The sequence below is a fragment of the Dromiciops gliroides genome, chromosome 1 (assembly GCF_019393635.1).
Source record: "Dromiciops gliroides isolate mDroGli1 chromosome 1, mDroGli1.pri, whole genome shotgun sequence".
Taxonomy (NCBI): domain Eukaryota; kingdom Metazoa; phylum Chordata; class Mammalia; order Microbiotheria; family Microbiotheriidae; genus Dromiciops; species Dromiciops gliroides.
The window spans coordinates 172446056-172470572 of record NC_057861.1 but is presented as its reverse complement, the minus strand read 5'-3'; the positions used below and the strand labels follow the sequence as shown (position 1 = coordinate 172470572).

The 24517-nt window shown below is 36.4% G+C and overlaps 1 protein-coding gene, 1 non-coding gene and 1 pseudogene across 9 annotated transcripts in view; 1 reads left to right on the top strand and 2 right to left on the bottom strand.

The window, feature by feature from the left end:
* The window catches only part of MAK (male germ cell associated kinase), a 93698-nt gene that overhangs the window by 14641 nt on the left and 54540 nt on the right, over positions 1-24517 (top strand). For 5 of the 8 annotated variants that reach the window (XM_043970457.1, XM_043970452.1, XM_043970448.1 and 2 more), the window contains exons 2-5: positions 6078-6405; positions 7826-7880; positions 11167-11288; positions 23415-23494. In XM_043970457.1, the coding sequence (XP_043826392.1) occupies positions 6305-6405; positions 7826-7880; positions 11167-11288; positions 23415-23494 (358 nt within the window). In that variant the 5' untranslated portion in view covers positions 6078-6304. Of the gene's footprint in view, positions 1-3785; positions 3880-6077; positions 6406-7825; positions 7938-11166; positions 11289-23414; positions 23495-24517 lie in introns of those variants that run through there. The other 3 variants (XM_043970446.1, XM_043970462.1, XM_043970469.1) reach the window with 3 other exon arrangements.
* Positions 3045-3148, bottom strand: LOC122737688. The gene has a single exon (XR_006354494.1). It is a non-coding gene; the product is annotated as a U6 spliceosomal RNA (small nuclear RNA).
* Positions 4746-5103, bottom strand: LOC122730918 (annotated as a pseudogene).

Genomic DNA, 24517 nt, shown 5'->3' with positions numbered 1-24517 from the left:
GAGCATGTCAGTTATTTTGTTTTTCTCCTTTTCAACATCTATAAATATGGAAAGAGTCAATTAGATGGTTCTCTTCCAATTGTAAACTTATAATAGTATAATCATCTATTCCACCTTTAATATTTTGAGGTGGCTAGGTTGCAGAATGGGTAGAGTGCTGAACTTGGAGTTTGGAAAACCTGAATTTAAATCCTGCCTTGAGTATTTACTATAGACACATTATTCTGGACAAGTCTTTTAATCTCTCTGGGCCTTAGTTTTCTTTGTCTGTAAAATGAAGAGGTTGGACACATCTTCTAAGGTCCTTTCCAGCTCTAAATCTATGGTCCTTGGAAAAGGCCATCAAACTTGGCAATTAAGAGGTCAGTGATAACTTTATAAACTAGATTACAGAAGGTTTAGGAGAAAAAGTGGGAGGATGACAATAAGAAGACAAATACCAAAACATACACCTAAAGCACATGACCCTGGGCAAGTCATCTAACCTCTCAGGGCACTAGATTATTGGTGTCAAACTAAAGTAGAAACAAGGCCACTAAACTGTACATTATGATCCCTGTGGGCACATATTGACTTAGAAAACCACATGTCGACATTTTCTATGTTTTATTGCATTTTTCTTAATTTTTAGAAATATTTCCCAATTACATTTTAATTTGGTTCAAATGTTTGACACCTCTGCTCTAGGTAACTCTAAATTACAGAAAATGTGGTAAACTGTATTAGTAGAGGGAATTTTCTTTATCCAAGACTTTACTATTCAATGAAATCACTGATCCAAACCCTATCACTATCTTAAAAATAATAAATGTTACATAAATGTCAAAACTGAAACAAAAAATTCTCTAAAAGTACAAAATTATTTTTCTGTGTGACAGAGATATAAGTAGTACCAATGTCTGCAGGGTTTTCTCTTCTTTTAACAGCAAATTACAATCAGAACCAAATGAGATTTGGAAATAACAGGCCATACTTTTTGGCTTATAAACCTTGACTATATTTTCTAAATATGTGCTAAACTGTTTATCAGTTATGACAGTAGAGACTGTAGGACAGGAGCTTATAAAGAGCAGACATCACAGAACAGGAAAAGTTCTAGCCTGAAAAATGGGAAAAGGAAAGTTCATTCCATAACATGCTATATACATTCCCTTGCAAATGAAAATTCAGAGACAATAAAGCAGTTCAATGTCAAACTTTGAGGGAACTTTTTTGTTTCATCAAGTTTTTAATGGTTGAAGTTACATTTCTATGTGACTTTCTTTTATCCTAACTGAAACTAGTTGCAATTACTATGCACATGTATTGCTTGTTTTACCATTGATTTAGTGCTTGAAGGCATCTTAGAGGTCATCTATTACAACCTCCCTCAGTTTATGGTTGAGAGGGTCATAGAGATGATTAAGCGGTAGAGCCAAGATCTGAATGTAGATCTTCCGACCCCAGATCCTGTGTTCTTTTCATTGTACCACAATGTTCTTGATGCTATTTGGGGCTCTGTTGCTTTAAAGTTGTGAGTACATTGTTAGACCTGTGAGATTTCATTTTTACAGGAAGCTTTTGGGTGAGGAGACCCTTTTTTTCCAGGACCAACTGGCACTTCTTGTGCTACTCATGGTCTTAAAGAGGTTACATGATTTGCCCAGAGTCTCAATGTCAATTAGTATGTGTCAGAAGTGGGACTATGCCAACTAAAACATATGAAAAAGTAAGGTTAATTTTAACTCCATTTGAACCAAATTGTATAAAATCTCAGTGTATATGAAATGGAAATGGAAATATTTAGGAATTGTTCAGTATTATGAGTGGAGAAATTTAGTAAGCTGTGCCTGGTTAGTATTCATTACATATCAAGAAAGAAAACAGATCAGTTGAAAAGTCATGGTTCTTCTGTTAGGGTTCTTTTACTATTCTCATATTCTTTGACAATATCCAACACTTAATTTTGCTATACAAAGAGATTGCTTTTTCAGATATTAAAATCAGCCACTGCTTGTTTTTTTCTTCTACTAGAATTAAAGGAACAATTTGATAAATACTAGAATTTTAGTAGCAAGCCCTTTCAACTGAGTCAGCAGACTTGGGTTTTAGTTCTGGCTTTGCCTCATAGTTTCTATGTGACCTTGGATAAGTCATTAAACCACTTAGTGCATGTTTTTTCATCTGTAAAATATTCATGAGACTTAAATTACACAGCTAATAAATAATAGAGCCAGGATTCAAATTCAGGTTCCTGATTCCAAGTCCTTGATTTTTCTATTGCTCCATACCATAGTCTCCAAGAAATGTGAATTAGCCTTAACCCTAATCCATCCAAGTTGACATCACAGAATCACAAAATTTAAGTTATACCTCAGACAGAGGCCCTCTAATCCAGCCCATACCTGAAAATGAATTCTTTCTACTACATATTCAACAAATAGACCATTTGTCATCCAGCCTTTGTTGGAGGGCCTCCAATAATGGATAACACACTACTTCCTGAGGCAGTTTATTCTACTTTTGAATAATTTATCTTTAAGAAATTTTTCCTTATATCATGCCTACATTCATCTCTTTATAACATTTTCTCATTACTCCTACTTTTACCTTCTGGAGTCTAGCAAAATAAAACTAATCCTTTTCTATATGACAGCCCTTCAGATATTTGATGACACCTGTCATGTCTCCCTTAAATCTTTTCTTTTCCAGGCTAAACACAAATGATGCTTTCAGCAAATCTTTTTTATGTTTTCATTGCTCAGATATTTTATTTTTTTAATTAATAATAATTTATTTTACTGCCTTCCCACTCTTTATTATGAAAAATAAAACCAAAACCTTGTAACAAATATGACTATTCAAAACAAAACAAATTTCCATTTGGCATGTCCAGAAATATACTTCTCATTGTGCATCTTGAGTTCATCACTTCTCTATCAGAAGGTAGGTAGCATACTTCATTATCCATCTTCTGAAATTGTCATTGGTCATTGCATTGATCAGAGGTTTAGTTCTTTGGGTTTTTGTTTTTTTTTTTTTTTGGTTTTTGATCAGAGGTTTTTAAAAATATGGAATGATTCACAAGTTTTCATGTCTTTCTCACACAAGGGCCATGTTAATCTTCCTATATCATTCCAATTTTAGTATAGGTGCTATCAAAATGAACCCTTTTGCAGCCTTTTTTTTTCATACAACATGAACTCAAAGCCCTTCAATGTAAAGGACTAAAAAAACAAACAAAAAAACTGTTGTGTCATCATAGTGCCCAGGCCTGATCCTGAAGAAGAAAAGAGAAAATGCATCTCCTTCCCTCCTTTGCAGAGGTGGGGGACTAGGGTATGAAACATATATCATGTTGAACTTGGTTGATGTGTTGGTTATTTTACCAAACTGCTTTTTTTCTTTTCCTTTTATTATTTGTTATAAGGGCGGCCTTATTGGGTAGAGATCTATCCAGAAATGAAAGTGACATAAAAACAAAATATATCAATAAAAACTTTAAAATTTTTAAAAGAAATAACATGGTAATAAAAGTAGTAAGTAATACAGCATTTTCTCTAACACCCTCCCATCCATAAACACATCATCAGTAGGAAGAGTAGACAGACCTAAGGAACACTTATGGAGGAGTACACACATAGGGAATACATGTGACCAGAATGCTTACATAGAGGAACACACATCTAAGGAAAATATGTGGCCAAGGAACATGTGTGGAGAGAGCCACGTAGCAAGTACACATGGCCAGGTCACATATGGAGAGGGAGAGTACAGCCTGAAGAGCTGCCAATGTCCCCTTGCAATGTCATTCCACTGTGTCTGTTGGTCCTGCTTTCAGTTGATCTTCTGTGGCATACAATTTCTGCCAGGCATGTAGTCTTCTCCAGATGTATGGATGTAAGTATACAATTTCTTCTGGGCATTTGATATGGCACACATTTTCTGCCTTGTTTGTAGATATTGTACCTGGCTGATCTGATAATATGCCTTGCCAGATGGTGCTTAGCTGGTTTCATAGCTGCCGTGCTTTTCTCTGCTAACAGCCTCTGAGCTTCATTTTTTCAGGGTGCCTGCTGGCCATCCTGGACCCTAGTGTGTAGTGGCTAGAAAACTGTTTCCTGCTAAGGATTGGTGGGCTTACAACTCTTTTGTTTTATCTATGAGCCACTACAGTCAGCTAAGGGACAAAACCAGGCAGAATATCTTAAACTGATTGTCTTATTTCTATTAAGATAAGTCTTGTTCTTGCCCCAGACTCCTCCTCTGTCTAACATAGAATTAGAAAGTCCATGCCTTGCCTACTTAATTCACTTTTGTATATCCTAAGTGTTTAAACCCATTGGGGAAAGAAACCCCATTATACATATATGGCTCTCAGGTCCCACAGTTTTTCTCAATCCCAGGATCATCTGGTATTTCATGCAAAAGAACAATAAAAGGGAAGACAGGGACTAAAACTCTCTAGATGAAGCATTTAGGTATTCCTATTTAGCTGTTTCAAATTTTTGTCTTTATTGTGTATATGTTGGCCTACATTTGGAAAGCCTATTTCCATTCATTGGGGGGTGGGGGTGGGGGGGGCACCAGGGCAATGAGGGTTAAGTGACTTGCCCAGTGTCACACAACTAGTAAGTATCAAATGTCTGAGGTTGGTTTTGAACTCAGGTCCTCCTGAATCTAGGGCTGGTGCTTTATCCACTGTGCCACCTAAGCTGCCCCCTCCATTTTTTTTTTAGATTTTATAATTTTATTTAAAGTTCAATTTAGTTTTCATCCACATTGACTGTCGGTAAGCTTTTGAAAGTGGTGACAAGCACATAACTAACCAAGGTATACAGCTTGTTTGATGAATCTTCATTGTCATTGCGTTTCCTGGACAAACACACTCCGATACGGTACAGGACATTCCTTATTCCTTTGACCCAAACAGCTTTTTTGAGTCGGGTGTCAATGCGTACATCTGGTGTTCCCATTTCTTTAATGGCAAATTTGTGGATTTCCTTGAGAGCCCCAGAGCTCACTTTTTGAAGCCTACTCCATGAATCCGCTTGTGAATGTTGATGGTGTATTATTGGCAGAGCATCCCTTCTTTTTCTCTCCACCTTTCTTTGCGGGAGCCATCTTGCCCAGGACTGGGTTGGAAAGGAAGAACAAAGAGGATTGTGGGAGAACCTAATAACTCCCCCCCCCCCCTCCGTGCCATACTACTTCCAGCTCACACATGTGCAGGAGGGACAGTGAACGGCAGTGGCGTGGGAATGCTGGGAATCCCCTCTGTTTTAATGGAGAAAATCATGTAGTGTTTCTGGACCTTCAAATAGTCATGCCTTTTTTGACAAAAGACCAGACATGCACAAATAAGAAACTCACAAATAACTGCTTAGTCGATATCACTTAGAGAAAGGAGAAGAAGAATTATATGGGTGTTGAGGTATCAAGAAGAACATGATGGAGGCTTACAGCGCACTGCTTACATGGAAAACTTTCCCAGGATTGCCAATTTCTTTATTCCTTTCTGAAGCAATTTGCAGTGAATTTAGAACAAGACAAAAAAGAAAGTAAAAACCAAAGAAATAGACTTAAGGAGGGTTTCTTGCCATACCCACCATGTCAGGTGGATTAATTAGGAATAAATTGGTGGTGTTTGGCATTCTGTAAACCATACTGATCAACTTGTTAGTCTTTGTGCACATTTCCTTTATTTTTTCTTTTGCCATTGCACAGTCTTTCATTCCTGAATTGCTCTTCTTCCTCACCTATTTTCTAGTGACTTGTATTTTTGTGATGTGTAGTTTCTATACTATCACTATCAGCTGAAAATTTGCAGGTAGCTCCTAGGATACTTCCTCTTATATGTAGGATCCATTGTACTTTGTAGGTCTGTACAAATCTGTTATTTAAAAGTGCTGATATAATTATCTAAAATAAAAATGCATAGCTTTTCATGTAATCAGTTACTCATTATTTTTTGTTTTTTTTGCTTAGATAGATAAATTTTATTTATGCTATAATATGGTCCAAAGTGACAAAATATTATTTTGTTAAAGGTCTCCAAAGAAAACTTATCTCATTCTTGTTTTGCTTTTTTTTAAAAGGATGTGAATAAGAATGGACACATTATTTATTTGCCAGATTCTTTATTCCTGGATCTCATGAACTTATAATCTCGGGAAGACTGTATATTAAATAATGACACACCAGTCACAAATCTAACAACGTTTTGAAGGAAAAGAAAGATTTTTTTTTTAAAAGAAGGGTACAAGTTTCTTCTCTACAAGTGAACAATTTAATTTCATAACTTTGGCTGCATCCATTTTTCAAAATGAACCGATATACAACTATGAAACAACTAGGAGATGGCACCTATGGGAGCGTACTTATGGGAAAAAGCAATGAATCTGGAGAGCTGGTGGCTATCAAAAGGTAGTATTTTTGTAATATTACCAAATTAGTTTTTTAAACCAGTTCATAGTTTCCTGTTAGTTTGAGATTCATGGAGTCTATAGTCTGTTTGTTGGGGGTAGGGTACAGCATAAACACAAAGAGGCATGATACAAGATAAAGGGGAAAAAGAGAGAGCAGAAAAGGGCCTATAGCAATATTTGACTAATAAAAGAACATGAATATCTGAGGAGATCAGGAAAGGATTCACATAGGAGTTAGCATCTGAGGTAAGGAAGAAAAAGATTCTTAAAGGTTAGAAATGAGGAAGAAGTACATTCTAGGCATTGGGCATATTGTGCACATTCACGGAGGCAGAGAAGATGGCACCTCATGTTGAGGGAACATCAAATAATTAATTGAATTGCCTAAAGCATGGAGCAAGTGAAAGGGAATAATGTAAAGTCAGACTGAAAGGCAGGGACTAGATTGTGGAGGGCCTTCTATTCCAGGCAAAGGGGTGTTTATTTTATCCTAGAGGCAATGGAAGATTTTTAAGCATGGGAATGTCAAGATCAGCCCTATTCCTGGGAAATGAGGGGGTTAAAACAGATGACTTCTAAGATCCCTTCATCTCTGGCATTCCCTCTTGGTTGTCAGAAAGGTCTGAAAATTCAGAACAAAACTTAAGGGAAACTAACAGTGTTCTTGGTTGACATTCAGGCTCCTTCTTTAGCCTTGCCCCACCTGAGGTACTTCCCCTTCACTCTAGCTCCTTTTTGGGAGAGCCTGGCCTATGTGCCCTACAGAGCTCACATTTCACAGGGCAGCCCACCATACTTTTAACCCAGTTATTCTTCCATTGCTGGAGCTGGAAAATTTTGATATAATACTGCTTATAGTACAACTCAAAGGTCTTTCCCTTCTGGAGCAACTGATCTTTCAGCTGCCCAGAAGCTGTGCTGCTTCTTTTCCCCAATCAGGCAGGATGGACTTAGAAATATCACTACAATTGTCACTAAAAGGGATAAGTTTATTGGCCCTGGGGTGACTCCTTTCTCTCTAGGCTTAGATTCCACCAGACCCCAATGAAGAATGGGAGTCTAACCCTTCTCCCAGCTAGAGTAGGAGTCTCCTGCCCTATTTTTACCATATCATCCCTGACTATGTATCCACTCTGCCCAAGGCAAAGCATGATTAGAGGTCCTTTAAATTTTCCTTTTGACAAATCTGCTTCCTTGAGTGAGTCCCTGGTCATTTAGATTATAGTTATGAGTTAAACTTGTTAGGGGCATAAAAGAATTCACAGAGTAGGAAGTATTATTAGCTATGTCTATATAATTAAGAAATTGAGAAATTGAAGCTAAATTATTTTCTTACACTAACCATCAGTGCAATAAGGAAACTGAGGTCTTCCAACACTGATGCCAATAGATGCTAAATCTTTCTTTATGTATTTCAGGATGAAAAGGAAATTCTATTCTTGGGATGAATGCATGAGCTTGAGAGAAGTTAAGGTAAAATTCTAGAGGACCCCAGGAATTCATCTATTCCTGCACTCTGTCTCCATGAAGGTCTATAGCAATATCATCTACAACATGCTTATCTCATTCTTAAAAGATTTTCTAGGAAAAGAGATTATGAAAATTTCCTGGTTTGTCCTTTGTAGTTGGTGACAATTTATTTTCTTAAGCCTAACCTAAATTTTTATCTCAAATCATTTTTTAAAGTTTTCTGACCTATGGTGATAGAGATAAATTGACAGGCTTCTTGTTTATGATTATACCTCATGCCACTTTCATTCACTTTTAGTTATTCAACAAACACTAAGCAAATCTTATCGGCAAGGAAGGCACTGTGCCAGGCATGGGTACACAAAGAGGAAGAAATGTCTATAGGCCCTGCCTTCATAGAGCTTACAGTCTAATAGGGGGCATATGGCACATACTAAAAATAATGATTTATTATAGATATAATAGAATTATAGATATAGATAGAATGTGACAGGGGCAACAGAGGTATCCTAGAACAAAATACTGTAGGACAATTTGAAGAGAGAAAATCACTGTGGGGAGAGGGGAAGGGAGCATTTCATGGAGGGGATGGATGGCATCAAAAGAAGCCTTTAAAGAAGAGAAAAATTTCAATGGGCAGAGTTGAGGAATATGGCCATTCCAGGCATGGGGATTAATCTCTAAATTCTTGAAGGCTATGCCAATGGACAGAGTCTCTCATATTATACTTCTGGACAAGATTAAAAAGGTCTGACATGCTATCTCACACAGGAAAATTTTTGAATACACTCCCATTAACAGACTGTGATGTCTAAAGACCAGTCTAGCTAAATATGGAGGATTTATCACCAATAGATTAGCTATCCAGTTCATAAATTCTTGGGCCAGAGCAGTTCAGGTAACAAAAATACAGTTACAAGGGTAAAGTAGCAGGTGGAGTGGTAGTTAGCCTACCTCAGATACTTACCAGATTGTGACCCTGGCATCAGTACCTACAAACACATATTTCAGTTTTTCAAATGATCTACATACATATCAAGGGTATCTGAAAAAAATATCAGGGAGCAGCTAAGTGGTACAGTGGATAAAGCACTGGCCCTGGATTCAGGAGGACCTGAGTTCAAATCTGGCCTCAGACACTTGACACTTAGTAGCTGTGTGACCCTGGGCAAGTCACTTAACCCTAATTGCCCTGCCCCCCCCAAAAAAAAAGGAGGAAGAAAAAGAAAAGAAAAAAGAAAAATATCAGAAGAAAAAGGTAGGCTTTCGCAAGCAGTGGGGTTTTTTTTTACAGCAGCCTATATCTTTAGTCATAAATAGTTGACTGAAAGACAAAGAATACAAGATCCTGCTGTTTTTGTTTATTGAATACAGAACTGTTTTTTAAATTGTGAGAGTAATATTTGACCTTAAAGACTATAACAAAAAAGTCTTTTGTTCATACATTATTATCATAAAGTTCCTAAATAAGCTGAACCACAAAGGTTCAGCAGTCCTCTGTTAATGTCAAATGAGGCATAAAACAGGAAGATACACGTTTGCTAAGGTGTTCACCACCGTTGGGGAGGATGTTCTATGAAGGACAGAAAACATTTCAAACAAAAAACATTCTCGTGGGTGTTCCAGATAGATCTTCTTGTTTACCAATGATCTTCTACTTATTTCAAGCCCTAAAACATTATGGGGTTTCCTCAATGAAATCCATGTTTACTCAAAGGAGATTAGCCTGAAAACTCCTACAGGAAAAATTATGTGGATGAAAAATGCCTTTTGTCTAGATGATGACATGCCTTTGAATCACCAATCATGGTATATTGGAGAAAGTACTGGGCTTAGAGTCAGGAAAACCATGTAAGCACTTAGAGGTTTTGTATTCCTTGCACCTAGCACAGCCTCTAACATGTATTGGTACTTAATAAATACTTATTGATTGAAGACTTGGTTTCAAAGCCTGCTTCAGATACTTACTAGCAATGTGACCCTTTGCAAATTACTTAACATTTCTGAATCTCAGTTTCTTCATCTATAGCATAGGAATAATAATAGCACCTCCCAGACAGAGGATAAGGTAAATATATGGATCTTGCTTTCTTCATATCTTTCAATTAACTACATGACTATGAAGGTGCATGTTGTTAGAGAAAATTGTAAATGCCTGTTCCCTTCTTATATTTAGATCAAGGTTAGCCCTCGATAGATGTATAGTTTATTCTAAAAAAGATTTTATAAAGACCAGAAAGCAGAAATATGAGTTGGCAGGTATTGATGCCCAGGGTCTTCCAGCTAATATTTTAATGTACTGAAATTTAATGTCATCTTTTTTATTAAAAATAGTCATGCTAATGCAGAAATATGTTTAATGTTTTATATATATATATATATCCCCTATATCAGATTACCTGCTGTCTAGGGGAAGGGGGAAGGAGGGGAGGGAAGGAGAAAAATCTGAAATTGGAAATCTTGTATAAAAAAAAGTTGAGAACTATCTTTACATGTAACAGGGAAAATAAATAAATAAATAAAAATGAAAATAGTCATGCTCAACTTTTTGAGAACATTAGGTAATTTGTTTATATGCATAAAATACATTAGATATTAAGTTTTTGTATTTAGATCTAAGAAATATAGACATTTTCATATATTTAGTCATAGCAAAATATTTTCGTGTTTTCAGACATAGCAATGTTTTCCATTTATATAGCAGCTTTGCCTGAATTTTTTTATTCAGAAATAACAAAGGATTAAGGAAAGGTAGAATGTAATTTTTTTTTCCTTTCATGTGACTGATAGGAGTATCAGTTTTGCCCTGAGATGTCAAATTAAAGATTAATTTAAGCAGAGCTAATTGATTGCACGGCAGTACAATGTATTATTTGAGAGACAACTTGCTAAAATGGAAAGAACATTGTGTGTGAAGTCAGAGTACCTGAGTTCAAATCACACCGATAACACTGGCTTCCTGTGCAACCTTGCACAGTTAGTATACCCTCTCTGAGCTTCAGTTTCCTAATCTGTAAAATGAAGGTTAGATTATAGTAGATGACCTCTAAGATCCTTTCCAGGTCTATTTCTATATCTGTGAACATACGATTAAAAGACATAGTTGACAATGATTATAATCAATGTACATCTGAAAATAATATCACCTAGGAAGCCACAAATAATTTTCTAAAAATCATGTGATAAACTGATTAGTTAGAACTGGTTGAGATGAGAGCTTGTTAACTTTTATGACACTACTATGAAAACAATTATACATTTTAGTTCTTTTTTTTTTTTTGCTTTGTAGTCTCTGAAGAAACTCAATCATGCCAATGTGATTAAATTGAAAGAAGTTATCAGAGAAAATGACCACCTTTATTTTGTGTTTGAATATATGAAGGAAAATCTCTATCAATTAATGAAGGACAGGTATGTCTTTATTTTAAGGTACATACAAATATGTAAATTGTTCTCTCCCACCCATACTATCTTTTCCTTTAATTTCATGAATGTCTTAAATGTTGTTTGTCCTTCATTCTTAAAGAGGACCATGACGTTGGGGTAATGTCATGACTTGCAGTGAATTGGATTTAAGTGAGGGAGGACTGTGCAAGGTCACTAACCTCACTCTCTCCTCTCTCCAGTGGCAAAATATGTATCAGGACGACTGGAGATGGCCCCAGATGATATATTAAATGGTTACTTTCATGAATAGATTAAATACTTAATTTCATGAATATATTAAATATTTTGAACTTTTATGTACTGAAAGTTATTTTTAAAAGAGGTAAAAGACCCATATGTACAAAAATATTTATAGCAGTTCTTTTTATGGTGGCAAAGAATTGGAAATTAAGGGGATTTCTGTCTATTGAGGTATGGCTGAACAAGTTATGGTATAGAATGTAATGGAATACTGTTTTGCTATAAAAAATGAAGAGTGGGATAGTTTCAGAAAAATTTAAGAAGACCTATGTTACTTGGTGCAAAATGAAATGAGCAGAAGTGGGAGAACAATCTACATGGTAATAGCAATATTGTAAAGATAAGCATTTTTGAAAAACTTAGTAACTTGATCAGCACAATGACCCACTACAATTCCAAAGGACTCATGATGACACATGCTATCTACCTTTAGATAGAGAACTTAAGAGTTCAGAGTGCAGGTTGAAGCATATTTTTTCTCCACTCCTTTTCCTGCTTTTTTAATGGAACATGGCTTATGCAGAAATTGTTTTGCCTGACTATATACATACACACACACACACACACATACATACATACATACATACATACATACACATGCACATATATTTGTAATAGGTTTTACTTTTCTTGCCTTCTCAGTGGGTGGGGAATGGGAGAGGGGAGACGGAGAGAATTTAAAACTGAAAAAAATCTTAAAGTCTCTTTTTGTATTAGATAATAGCTTTAAGATCTATGTTCTGATTAGTTGGTAACTATCCTGTTTAAAATACCAGTATGGTTTTTTTCTGGGATTGGGGGAGGAGAATTGGGCATTCTAGCTGGACGCTGGAATGACCGGAGGTCTGCTGCGTATGCTCAGCTGATTCCTGGGCGGTGATATCTTTTGAGATATCTGTTGGCATTGTCTTTGGAATACTGAGGTAGAATGACCAGATGGTTAAGTATGGAGAAGAGTCAAAAGGATTCTAGCAGTTCTAGGAAATGATGTCATTTTGGTCCTCTTCAAGAACAAAGGACAACGACCAACCAATGATCCTGTGAACTAAAGGAAGCTGGGTGAAGTAGAAAAAAAAATTAAAGTGCCGGCAGTCATGATACAGGAACCAGGAGACTGAATGAAGGGACCCCTTTCCAAGGAGGCGCCTTTGAAAACTCTTCTGTTGGGCCATTTCAACTGTCAACTGATCTTGAGTTCTGTTTACATTAAGACAATAGTAGGGCTTCCTAAATAAATAAATTAGAGGCACCCAGGGCCCTAATGAAACCCCATAAATGGGAGGAGCAAAGGGGGTTTTTGTGCGGCCCAGAAACAATGGCTATTTTATCTTCCTCTATAACCCCTGTTTGTGTTTTATTTTTAACGCAGAGGGGGGCGGGGTGCTTTGTCCCCTTGGTAAAGCCCAAGAAAAGATTTGACATCTCTCCCTGCATCAATGACACTCTGCCAAGCAAATATTTCCTAAGGTGAACAGAGGTTTTTTGTTTTGTGTTTTCTTACGCCCTTACTTCCTGTGATCTTGGCTTTTGAAGGGAATAAATAAAAATTGTGAGGCAATCAATCAATCAATCAATCAATAAATAAATAAATAAATAAATAAATAAATAAAAATACCAGTATGGTGTTTGTTTCTAAAGTTGAACAAACTACAGAACTGGACCTAGAGGATCTGGCACTGGTTTAGCTTAAATTCCAGTGGTCCATATATACAATTATTAGGAATTGTGATTTCTCAAAGTCTTCTTTGCCTGACAGCAGTAGTTTTGTGTAGATGGAACAGTTGTTCTGTACCTCTTGATCTATTTCAGGAGTAGTAACATGTCATCTAACACTAACAGGTTGACTGTGGGGTAATTTTTTTTGCCACAATGACTCTTCACAATCTAGCTTCAATCTAACATTCTAGGCTTATTTCACATAAGCCCCTTCAAACATACTATGTTCTAGTCAAACTAGCCTGCTTGCTGTTCCACAAAATCAGCAGTTCAGCTTCCATCTCTCTGCCTTTGCACAGGCTATATTCTATTCCTACAATGCACTCCTTCCTCAACTTTGGCCCTTAGAATTTATGGTTTCTTTTAAGGCTCAATTTATATACCTGCTATGGAAAGCCTTTTCTTATCCCTTAGTTGATAGTGCTTTCTCTCCTCAAAAAATTATTTTACCTATTTACCTACTTTATTCCTCTAGTAAAACATAAGATCCTTGAGAGGATGGATTGTTTTGCATTTTGTCTTTGTATCCTTAGAACTTGGCACAATAATATGCATGTTGTTGGTCCTTCTTTCTCAAGAATGATGTCTTGATTTGCATGTGAATTGGATATGAGTGGGGCAGAGCTTCACAAAGTTATCAGTCTTTTGGGGGGGCAGGGCAATGAGGGTTAAGTGACTTGCCCATGGTCACATAGCTAGTAAGTGTCCAGTGTCTGAGGCCAGATTTGAACTCAGGTCCTCCTGAATCCAGGGCTGGTGCTTTATCCACTGTGCCACCTAGCTTCCCCAAGTTATCAGTCTTGATGTCTCCTCCAGAGTCATGGAAGTCCAATGGCAAGACAAAGATCAAGACCTAGGACAAGTTGCTTAGCCCCTCTAGGCCTTTCTTGATCTGTAAAATGAGAATTGTCCTAAATAACTTCTAAGGTCCCTTATGGCTCACTCCTTCTCACAAATGCAGCTTCCATGAGAGGAGTAAGTTTAAATTTAGAGTACCATAATTGTACTGAAATACACATTTAAGGAATGTATGTGACAAGGTTTAACTCTCTGGAAGTCCTTCTCTCTGTGTTATGACTTTATGAAGAACCCTGGTTATTTGTTTGTCCTTTGTTCTCAAAGAATAAGTTCGCGTTAGGTTGTTTTGGACTGAACTAACTAAATGGATTGACCTTGTAACCACATAGCTAGGCAATCTGCATATCTAGGCCAAAATCTTTCAAGTGGCTCTGGATCTCATTGAAGAGGCCCTGTTTTGTTGGGGCTGGATATTGTCTGCACAATGAAACACACAAACAGCGGCATCTAGGAAAACTGACCATTTATAGATAATTGCTTTTCTATTTGTTCTTTGTGCCAGTGTCACAAAACAGATAACTGTTGGTTCTGAAGTCGAAAGAGGGAATGAGATGAAGAGATCTGCCTCAGTGAAGAAGAGTAGGAGTACCTGAGTCATAAGATCTTGAACTAAAAGTAACATTAAAGATCATTTAGTGCATCTTTTGTAGGTTAAGAAGCTGATATCCAGAAAGTTGTGACTTGTCTGAGGTCCCATAGTTAATAAATAGTATGGCCAACATTGGAACCTTCTGGTTCCAATTCTTGTGCTCTTTCTACTTTACCTCTTCTACTATATAACCAGAGGGAAGGAGTAAAGAGTAGGTGATGGTGGGAAAGTATTTTGAATGAAAAAGAGAAGCTGAGAGAATTCATTCAGGTTATGTTTAGCTTCAGTGAGGCAGAGATCTAGCTTATCTGCATGTATTAGTGGGGGATATGTTGAGAATGAGAGAAAAAAATGTTTGGAACATTCCTATGAGGAATGATATAGAAAGTCAATAGGGATAGAGTAGGATGAATGAATGAATGAATGAATGGACTGAGGTAATTTATCATTAATTTGTAGCGGGTCAAATCAGACCAGTTTTGTGACTCCAGTAAGTGGGTGGTAGGTGTCTAGAGATGAGGATCTACAAGTCAAGAACACTCAGAGGTCACAGGAACAAGAGATTCTCAGACAGTAGCTGTTTAAAAGTGGCAAATCTTCTGGTCAAGACTGGTTACAGAGACTAGTGAAACCAAAGTGGGGCAAATAAACTGGGAGAATGAAGACATATAAATAACCCAAAGGACCTAATGAGGTTCAAGAGTAGTTTAAGTGTGAGTAAGAGAGTTGGAGATAATGGAAAAATAGGAAGCTGTGACCTGATAGTAAAATTTCTTTTTAAATTTTTTTGAAAAGCTTTATTAATGCCTTTCAGTTTTTTCATTAATATTATTTTATTTTTTCCAGTTACATGTAAAGATAGTTTTCAACATTCATTTTTATAAGATTTTGAGTTCCAATTTTTTCTCCTTCCCTTCCTTCTCTCCCCCACTCCCAACACAGCAAGCAATCTGATATAGGTTATATATGTATAATCACATTAAACATATTTCCATATTAGACATGTGAAAGAAGGTTGATAGTAGAATTTCAAGTGGTATAATTCTAAAAGAGAATAAGGTCTAAATTAACCTTCTTAGTTTGCAAGAGGAGTATAAGATAAATGAGATAATTGGGAGGGGGCAGTAGGTGGCACAGTGGATAAAGCACTGGCCCTGGATTCAGGAGGACCTGAGTTCAAATGCGATCTTAGACACTTGACACTTACTAGCTTTGTGATCCTGGGCAAGTCACTTAACCCTCATTGCCCCACCCCCACCAAAAAGAGAATTGGAGTTGAATTGGTTAAGAACTTGGTATGTGGTCTGGTTGCTAGCAGGGTAGAAATATTGAAGTCCTAGAGCATGAGTCAAATACTGGAGTCATTAAAAAAAGTTGGGAGAAATACCTTGAGGTCAAAAGGTTATCAAAGGATAGCAGTGTAGGGGAGGCAGCTAAATGGAACATTGGATAAAACATTAGGCTTGAGTTAGGACTTTAGGCTTGAGTTAGGAATTCAAGTTCTGCTTTACGCATCCTAGATATGTGACTCTGGACAAGTCAGTTAATGTCTCTGCTTCAGTTTCACCTATAAAATGAGGTGATTGGACTAGATCTGAGGTCCTTTCTAGCTCTAAATCTATGATTACATGAGTATGACTACCTCTCTTCTTGGTGCTTTGATCCTGGGTAAATAGGAGGAATGGAGGAATGATGTCCAATGGAGAGGGTTATAAGAGATATGATAAAAGATCAGACGTTTAGAGCTATAAGGGACCTTAAAAGCTATTTAAGACAACTCCTATTTTAAAGATCAGGAAACTGAGACCTAGAGAAGCTAAGCCACTTGCCCAGAATCACACATTAAGTTATAGAGACAAGATTTAAACCTATGTCCTCTGGCTCAGAAATCCATTGAGAGGAGAACCACATTTCTCTTAAAGTGGAAAGATAGAAAGGAATATTGGTTAAAGAGTTTGAGAATGTAGGAGAGTTTGTTGAGATTATTTTCAAGGTTCCAAAGGACATAGTAATATGAATTAGGAAATGGATAAACAGGCTTGGAGAAAACCTGGGGTGGTTTAAGATAGATCAGTGTATTAATGAAGGCTCGGGAAAAAGTACTATGGACATGATACATATATCTGAATAACTGAATGTTCCATTATTGAATGACCAGGATAATAAGTGTAGTAGAAAGTAGATTGATTGATGAGGCTTGCTATATTGATGGAAGACATAGGGAATCTATTCCAGATTTGGAACATTATTGGGTGCCTTCACAAAATTACTTCCCTAGATATCCTTTGTTCCTACATTGACAACACATTCATAGTATCCATAGTATGATTCTGAAATGTTATCTCCCATTTGTGGGCTAGTCTGAATGCTTTCCCAAGCTCCAGTTTAGCAAAATGGTTAGCCCACCCCAGCAGGGTAGTGAGAGATTTTTGTTAATGGTTCTTGATTTTGACGATGTTAAAGATAAAATAATCGTCACAAAATCATAGATTATCTTTATTCTTTTTAAGAACTCCAGTGCCTTGGTTAGAAAGCACACAGTAGGTAGAACATCTGTTAAAGTAAATGATACTCTAGCATTTTTAAGATATATGGTTTTATTGGTTTGGGTGCTCACTTACCAGCAACGATCACAACCCCATTGTGACTTAAAATATAATTGTTGAGGTGGCCAATGGTTTTGGTGGCCAAATATCCATTACCCTGTGGCTAGCCTAGTGATGGGTCATTCCAAGCTAAGCTGGTTTGTTCCTTAGACAGTGGATAAACAATCAATCATGGGGAATTTATTGTTTTGATAATTTGTGGTTTTTTAACTGGCAGTTCTTTAGGATAAAGTTATTTAGTCTCCAATTAATTTTTAAATCTTTCTTTACAGTTCCTTTATTGAATATGACTGAGAAATGATAACTTTTTTGTTTCCATTCAGTAATCACCTTAGATCTGTCATCTCTGATTTTTCTAAAGTTTACATCAGTTCCTTCTTGTTTATCTTTTACTAAATTTGTCTAAGTCTGAAAGGAGGACATCGAGGTCTCCCATTATTTTAGTTTTACTTTCTATTTATCCCTAATATTCAATAAACTTTTCCTTTAAATATTTAAGTACTATGCTGTGCATTTGACATTGATTTTTAATTATAGTGCCTTTAAGCATAATGTATTTCCTGTGCTAATTTATCTTTTCTATTTTTATTATAGCTTTTTCTGAAATTATAATTGCTACCTCTACTTCTTTTTGCTTTACTTAAAGCATGATAGATTCTGTTCTAAGCTGTGCTGGACTTTCTGTCAATTAATTCTCATAGAACTTGGCTCTTGGGCCCTGAGACAAAATTGAGGCAGCCTGTTAGGATGGTGACTCTTAGGGCTGCATAATTTTTGGAGTTGTAGGCACAGCAGGGAGGCCGAGTATCAGATTTAATGATGTTAAATACATCTTGTTATTCACTGTATTTCTGAAGGAGGCTGGAGTCACTGAGTACCATATTAATGTAGTTGGCAGCTACATGGAAAAATTGAAGGACTCCTTAAGACTGTGAAAGGGGAGAAATATTATTTATTTTTACTACTAGGACTTATAGGGATCTTGCAAAGTCAGACAGAAGATCTAAGAACTGGTGACATCAAAGATGAGGTATTGTGTATCTGCAGAGATTGGTTTCACACATGATCCCCTGAAGAGGTCAGTATGTTGTCCAGTGAAAATAAAATTCTTAAATATTAATTCTAGGCTTGTTAGTCAACAGTTTTTAGGATAGTTACAAAAAAAGTGTAGGGTAACAATCAATCTTTTTACTGAGTCAGAATCTTATCAAAGAAGGTAAAGTGAGAAGACATTTCAATCTACATTTGTATGAATACTCAGACCCTGAAATCATAGACTGACCAAATCCCCAAATATCCAACAGAATTGTATCTAGGACAGGACAAGCAGGCCTTTTACCCCTGGCATCAAAATTTAGGATGGTGCTTCTTCCTCTCCAAGTAGGTATCCACAGACAATTTAGCTACTCGTCTCAGACAGCCCACCAAAGTTATTGTTCTTTTGTTTCCCACAAACCAAGTCTCTAATGTGGGATGTGCTTCCTCCTGATTGGCCCTAACTTCTGCTGTGAATATAAGGCAATTTTCTCCATTCCTCTATTCAAGAAGTATGTTTAAAAAACAAAAAAGATTACCATTTACATACAAATCTCATCTCACAGCAAATCTCTGCCACCTTCAGTTACCATAACGATGCACATTGACATCCATGGGAGGCAGCATGGTGCTGTGACGGGGTAGGGAAAGAACTTTGCATTGAGAGTCAAGGGTCCTGGAGTACCTCTGCTACTTCCTACCTCACTTCTTTGAGCTGTAGCTTTCTCATCTATAAAAAGAGGCAGCCAGACTACCACCCTGTAAGGGTCCTTCTAACTATCTAGTTCTGTGATCTTATGAGCTATCACAAGATCCTGACTCTAAAGTTTATAGCACTAGTCACCTTAAGAGTTGGGAAGAGAGAGGATGGCAATGTAGGAGTCCCCAAAGGTATAAAAACCATTGTAATGATTTGCCTTAGCTTCATAGTAAGGAAAGATAAAGAAACAATTTCTTCCAAAGGAAAGATTTCCACACTAGGTTAAAAAAGCTCCATTAATACAAGATAGTTCAACAAGATGAGGATTACCATAATTATCCAAAGAGAGGTTTGTCAAAAATGTGAAACATGGAAAAGGCCAACTAAAGAGACTGAGAATTTGAGTCACAGGCTGACAGATCCTTTCAACTACTGCTGACCAACTGCTCCCTCTTGTGCCATTTGCCCCATAGTAGCCACAAATACTCTTGCTCTTGCTCTGGCTTAGGCCCTCTCACACCACCCCCTCAGGCCATTTGACCCACCACCCATGCCATCTTTTACATGCTCTTGCTCTATCCTGGTGTCACAGTAGCTGACTGCCTTCACTTCCCAGGTACCTATCTGTTCCCTTGGGTATATTTACATTGGTAGAAGTGTCCAGGGTTGTATAGGGTCATCATCTAGGGAAGCTGAGGAAGGAAATGTTGGCATACAGGCTGGACTGCATGGGAGGGCAGGTTTTCCCTCCAGATGATTTAGGCAATGAAGGTAAAAGTCTCATGCACTTTAAAGGTGGGATCTTGATGTCTTGCACATATCATGTGAATTGCTCTTCTGCTTTCTCTTACCCTATGCCCTTCCTATCCCTTTTGGTCTCTCACCAGTTTCTCCCCCCTTCCCATTTATCCCAGGTACCAGAATTCCTAATTATATCTCTGATAACCAAACTAGAGTAAAAACAAATGTAAAAACAGAAATTTAAAAGTATTGTTTCATACAGAATGAAGCAAAACTGCTTTTTTAAGGGTATCTGTTTATTTTAAAGTAATTTCCTATCCTTCTAAAGAAATTACCGAAAGTTAAATTTTTATTCTTAGAATTTATTTATATACAAACAGGGTAACTTAAGAATGAATGTATAGGGGCAGCTAGGTGGCTCAGTGGATAGAGCACCGGCCCTGGAGTCAGGAGGACCTGAGTTCAAATCCGGCCTCAGACACTTAACACACACTTACTAGCTGCGTGACCCTGGGCAAGTCACTTAACCCCAATTGCCTCACTAAAAAAATATTTTTTTAATTAAAAAAAAAAAATGAATGTATGGCAGCAATCTAAGACAATCCCAGAGGACTAATGATGAAACATACTATAGACCTACAAAGAAAGAACTGATATTGATTGAACACAGACTGAAGCATGCCATTTTTACTTTCTTTTTTTCTTTTATTCAAGTTATCCTATTCAAAATGATAATATGGTAATATTTTACATAATCGCACATGTATAACCTATATCTGATTGCTTACTTCCTTAGGAAGGGGGGAGAGGAGGGAGGTAAGGAGGGATAACATTTGGAACTTTAAACTATAAATAAAAATGTTTATTATTTTTAAGAAGAATGAATGTATGGAATTACAAACATATGTAATATATGATGGGATAGTGATTACATGAAAGTAAGAAAGAATAAAACCATTAAAATAATTTTTGCCATTGGAATTTTTAAAGTCTATGGAAACATTGTTATGGGAAATTTGACATTGGACATTTTTTTTCAAGGAAGACATTCAGGTTCTCTTTATTATTATTTTTTTTAGTGAGACAATTGGGGTTAAGTGACTTGCCCAGGGTCACACAGCTAGTAAGTGTTAAGTGTCTGAGGCCGGATTTGAACTCAGGTACTCCTGACTCCAGGGCTGCGCCACCTAGCTGCCCCCTCAGGTTCTCTTTCAACCTCAATTTAAAACAAATATACATTCTTTTCAAATAAAATGCTGTGTTAAATGTATTGTATCTGTAGCTAAAGCCTAGTCCTGTTTTTATAAAGGAAATTAATTATGTCATTATTTATTTTTAATATTTATAAAATATTAATTTTATACATATAATTATTTGTGGGAGATATTTGCTGGATTCAATCTACCAAGTTTAAGATTTATTCTTCTTTTTTTTTTAGTGAGGCAGTTGGGGTTAAGTGAGTTGCCCAGGGTCACACAACTAGTAAGTGTTAAGTGTCTGAGGCCGAATTTGAACTCAGGTCCTCCTGACTCCAGGGCCTGTGCTCTATCTACTGTACCACCTAGCTGCCCCTAAGATTTATTCTAAAGTCTATAAAATACATTTATAAGTTTTAGATGATTTTAAAATATTTCAACAAATAATCAAAATCATTTACAAGTCTAAGTTCAGTTGTACTTTTCTTTGTAATTATAAGCTCTCTCTACCTACTGTTTTATTGCAGTATTCTAGCACCTGACTTAGTTCTAGAATATGGAGCCAAAGGGAAATAAGAAAAGAGTTCATTTTAAATCTCATTATACATTATAAAAATGAAAATACACTATTTGAAATACATCCCTTTGAAAACCTCTCAGTCAAATCATGTTTTACATAAAACCAGTCTAGTTAATTTTACAGGTTCAGCTTTAATGCTCTTGGAAGAAAAGATTTAATTGAAAAAAGTTAATTCATTGAATGTAGACTCACTATCAGAGCATTGTCAGCTAATCATTTTCTTTGTTTCTGAGTTTCCTCAGTACTTAGCAGTGATGAATGCATCTTTTTCTGTTTTTCTTTTGCTTTTTATCATAAAAGTATTTTATTATTTTCCAGTTACATGTAGAGATAGTTCTCAACATTTGTTTTCATAAGATTTTTAGTTCCAAATTTTTCTCCCTCCCTCCCTTCCCTCTCCCCTCCCCAAGATAGAAAGCAATTCCATATAGGTTATATGTGTACAATCACATTAAACATATTTCTGCATTAGCCCTGTTGTGAAAGAAGAATCAGAACAAAAGGGAAAATTCTCCAAAATATGAAAACAAAAACAAAAGTAGAAACAGTATGGTTCAATCTGCATTCAGAATCCACAGTTCTTTTTTCTGGATGTGGATAACATTTTCTATCATGAGGTCTTTGAATTGTCTTAGATCATTGCACTGCTGAGAAGAGCTAAGTCTATCACAGTTGATCATCACACAATGTTGCTTGTTACTGTGTATAATGTTCTCCTGGTTCTGCTCATTTCACTCAGCATCAGTTCACATAAGTCTTTCCAAGTTTTTCTGAAATCTGCATGCTCATCATTTCTTACAGCACAATGGTATTCTATTACATTCATATACCACAACTTGTTCAACCATTCTCCAATTGATGGACATTCCCTCAATTTCCAATTCTTTGCCACCACAGAGAGAACTGCTAGAAATATTTTTGTACGTTTGGGTCCTTTTCCCTTTTTTATGATCTCTTTGGGATACAGACCTAGTAGTGGTATTACTGGTCAAAAGGTATGAATGCATCTTTTTCAACTTTACTTTAGGTCCTTTTTAAAACAGTAACTTAGATTTCATTTACATTTAAAATGGAGAAGCATTTATTCAAGTGGTCCAATCTTAAAATTCTTATACTTTGAGTTGTTTTTTTTTTTTTGGTCACAGTCATTAGTGTTTTGTTTTGGCTTTTTAAAAAAAGTTGCAGATACCATCAATTTTGGATTCAGTAAATGTCAATGCTGTTGAGTAATATCCTACAGTTTTTAGATATCAGGTTTGGATTTTTCCAAAGTCTAAAGTAATTTTTTTTTAATTTTAAAATATAGTTTTGTAGTTTTTCACAAATTAAGACATTGATTTTTTTTTTTAGTTTTCAAGACATGTGAATAGCACTTTAAAATTATCCTTGATAAAATTATATTTTTAACACCACAAAATAGAGACATAGAAATCACCATACTGAGTCAGTCCCATGATCCATGTAGTCCCCTAATCTATTGCCAGAAGTCCCATGAGACAAGTAATTAATTATATGATTGAATCATTAGCATGATTCAAGTAATTGTAGAGGTGGTTGGGTTATTTATTTTATATAATAATTGGGGAATGGTTTTTTGGTTTTTTTTTAGTGAGGCAATTGTGGTTAAGCGACTTGCCCAAGGTCACACAGCTAGTAAGTGTTAAGTGTCTGAGGCTGGATTTGAACTCAGGTACTCCTGAATCCAGGGCCAGTGCTCTATCCACTGAGCCATCTAGCTGCCCTGGAATGGGGATTTTTAAAAGAGATTTTAAAGAATTTTTTAAGTCTAAAAATAATTTATTAACTGTTGTTCATTTGCCTATTTACAGAAACAAGTTGTTCCCTGAGTCAGTCATCAGAAACATTATGTATCAAATTTTGCAAGGACTAGCTTTTATCCATAAGCACGGTATGTATCTTTTGAGTGTTGTTAATATTGTTTCCTCTGAAGAAAGGCAAGGTATGCACAGAAATTGTAAGTGAGGCATTTACAGTGACAGATACAGGCACATGCTGATGCTGGGGTGATAGCAGAAGATTATAGGTGTGGGAATTGAGTGAATCACACACTGAATCCATCTTGTGACTCAATTCTGGATCTATCTCCAGTTCCCTTTCTGTTCAATTATGGGAATTGCATTGTTTGTACCTAGCCTTGTAAGGCTAGAAAGCTGGACCACCCTTTCTTAATGTTTAGATCCAAAGATTGATGCAAGGAGTTTTCCCACAGTTATTTATCTTAAGCAACCCATATGTTTTATCTCAAAACTGGCCCTGTACTAGTCAATCAATTACTATTTCCTTGTTCCTTTTATTGAACATAGACACAGTGGGAGAACAACACCTCTTCTTCTGATTTCAGGGAATTGCACCTATTTGCTCTCTTCCCTTCCAACTTGGAAAGTCCCTAATCTTTCCTTAACTTGGAAATCAAATTATCTAGATTTGAATCCTAGTTAATTGTTTTCTTTTAATTGGTCTTATTCGAGTAATTGTTTTTAATACATAAATATTCGTTTCACTCTGTATTGTCTTTGGACTGACTGTCCAATGAGTCTATTGACCCGGTTATTTGTTTGTTTTGGTTTTTTGGGTTTTTTTGAGGGAGGGTGGGGCAATGAGGGTTAAGTGACTTGCCCAGGGTCACACAGCTAGTAAGTGTGTCAAGTGTCTGAGGCTGGATTTGAACTCAGGTCCTCCTGAATCCAGGGCTGGGTGCCTTATCCCTTGTGCCACCTACCTGCCCCCCCCAATTGATCCATTTATTATTCCTGTTTTGCTAATAAATTGTATAGCTTGGTTTCTGTTCTCAGTTACTATTAATTTTCCACCACATAAGCTAAATAGCTAAAAAGAAAAAATTGAACTACATTTTAAAAAAGTTTTTCTTCATGTATACTTTTTGTGCATAAATAATTATGATTTCAATTTT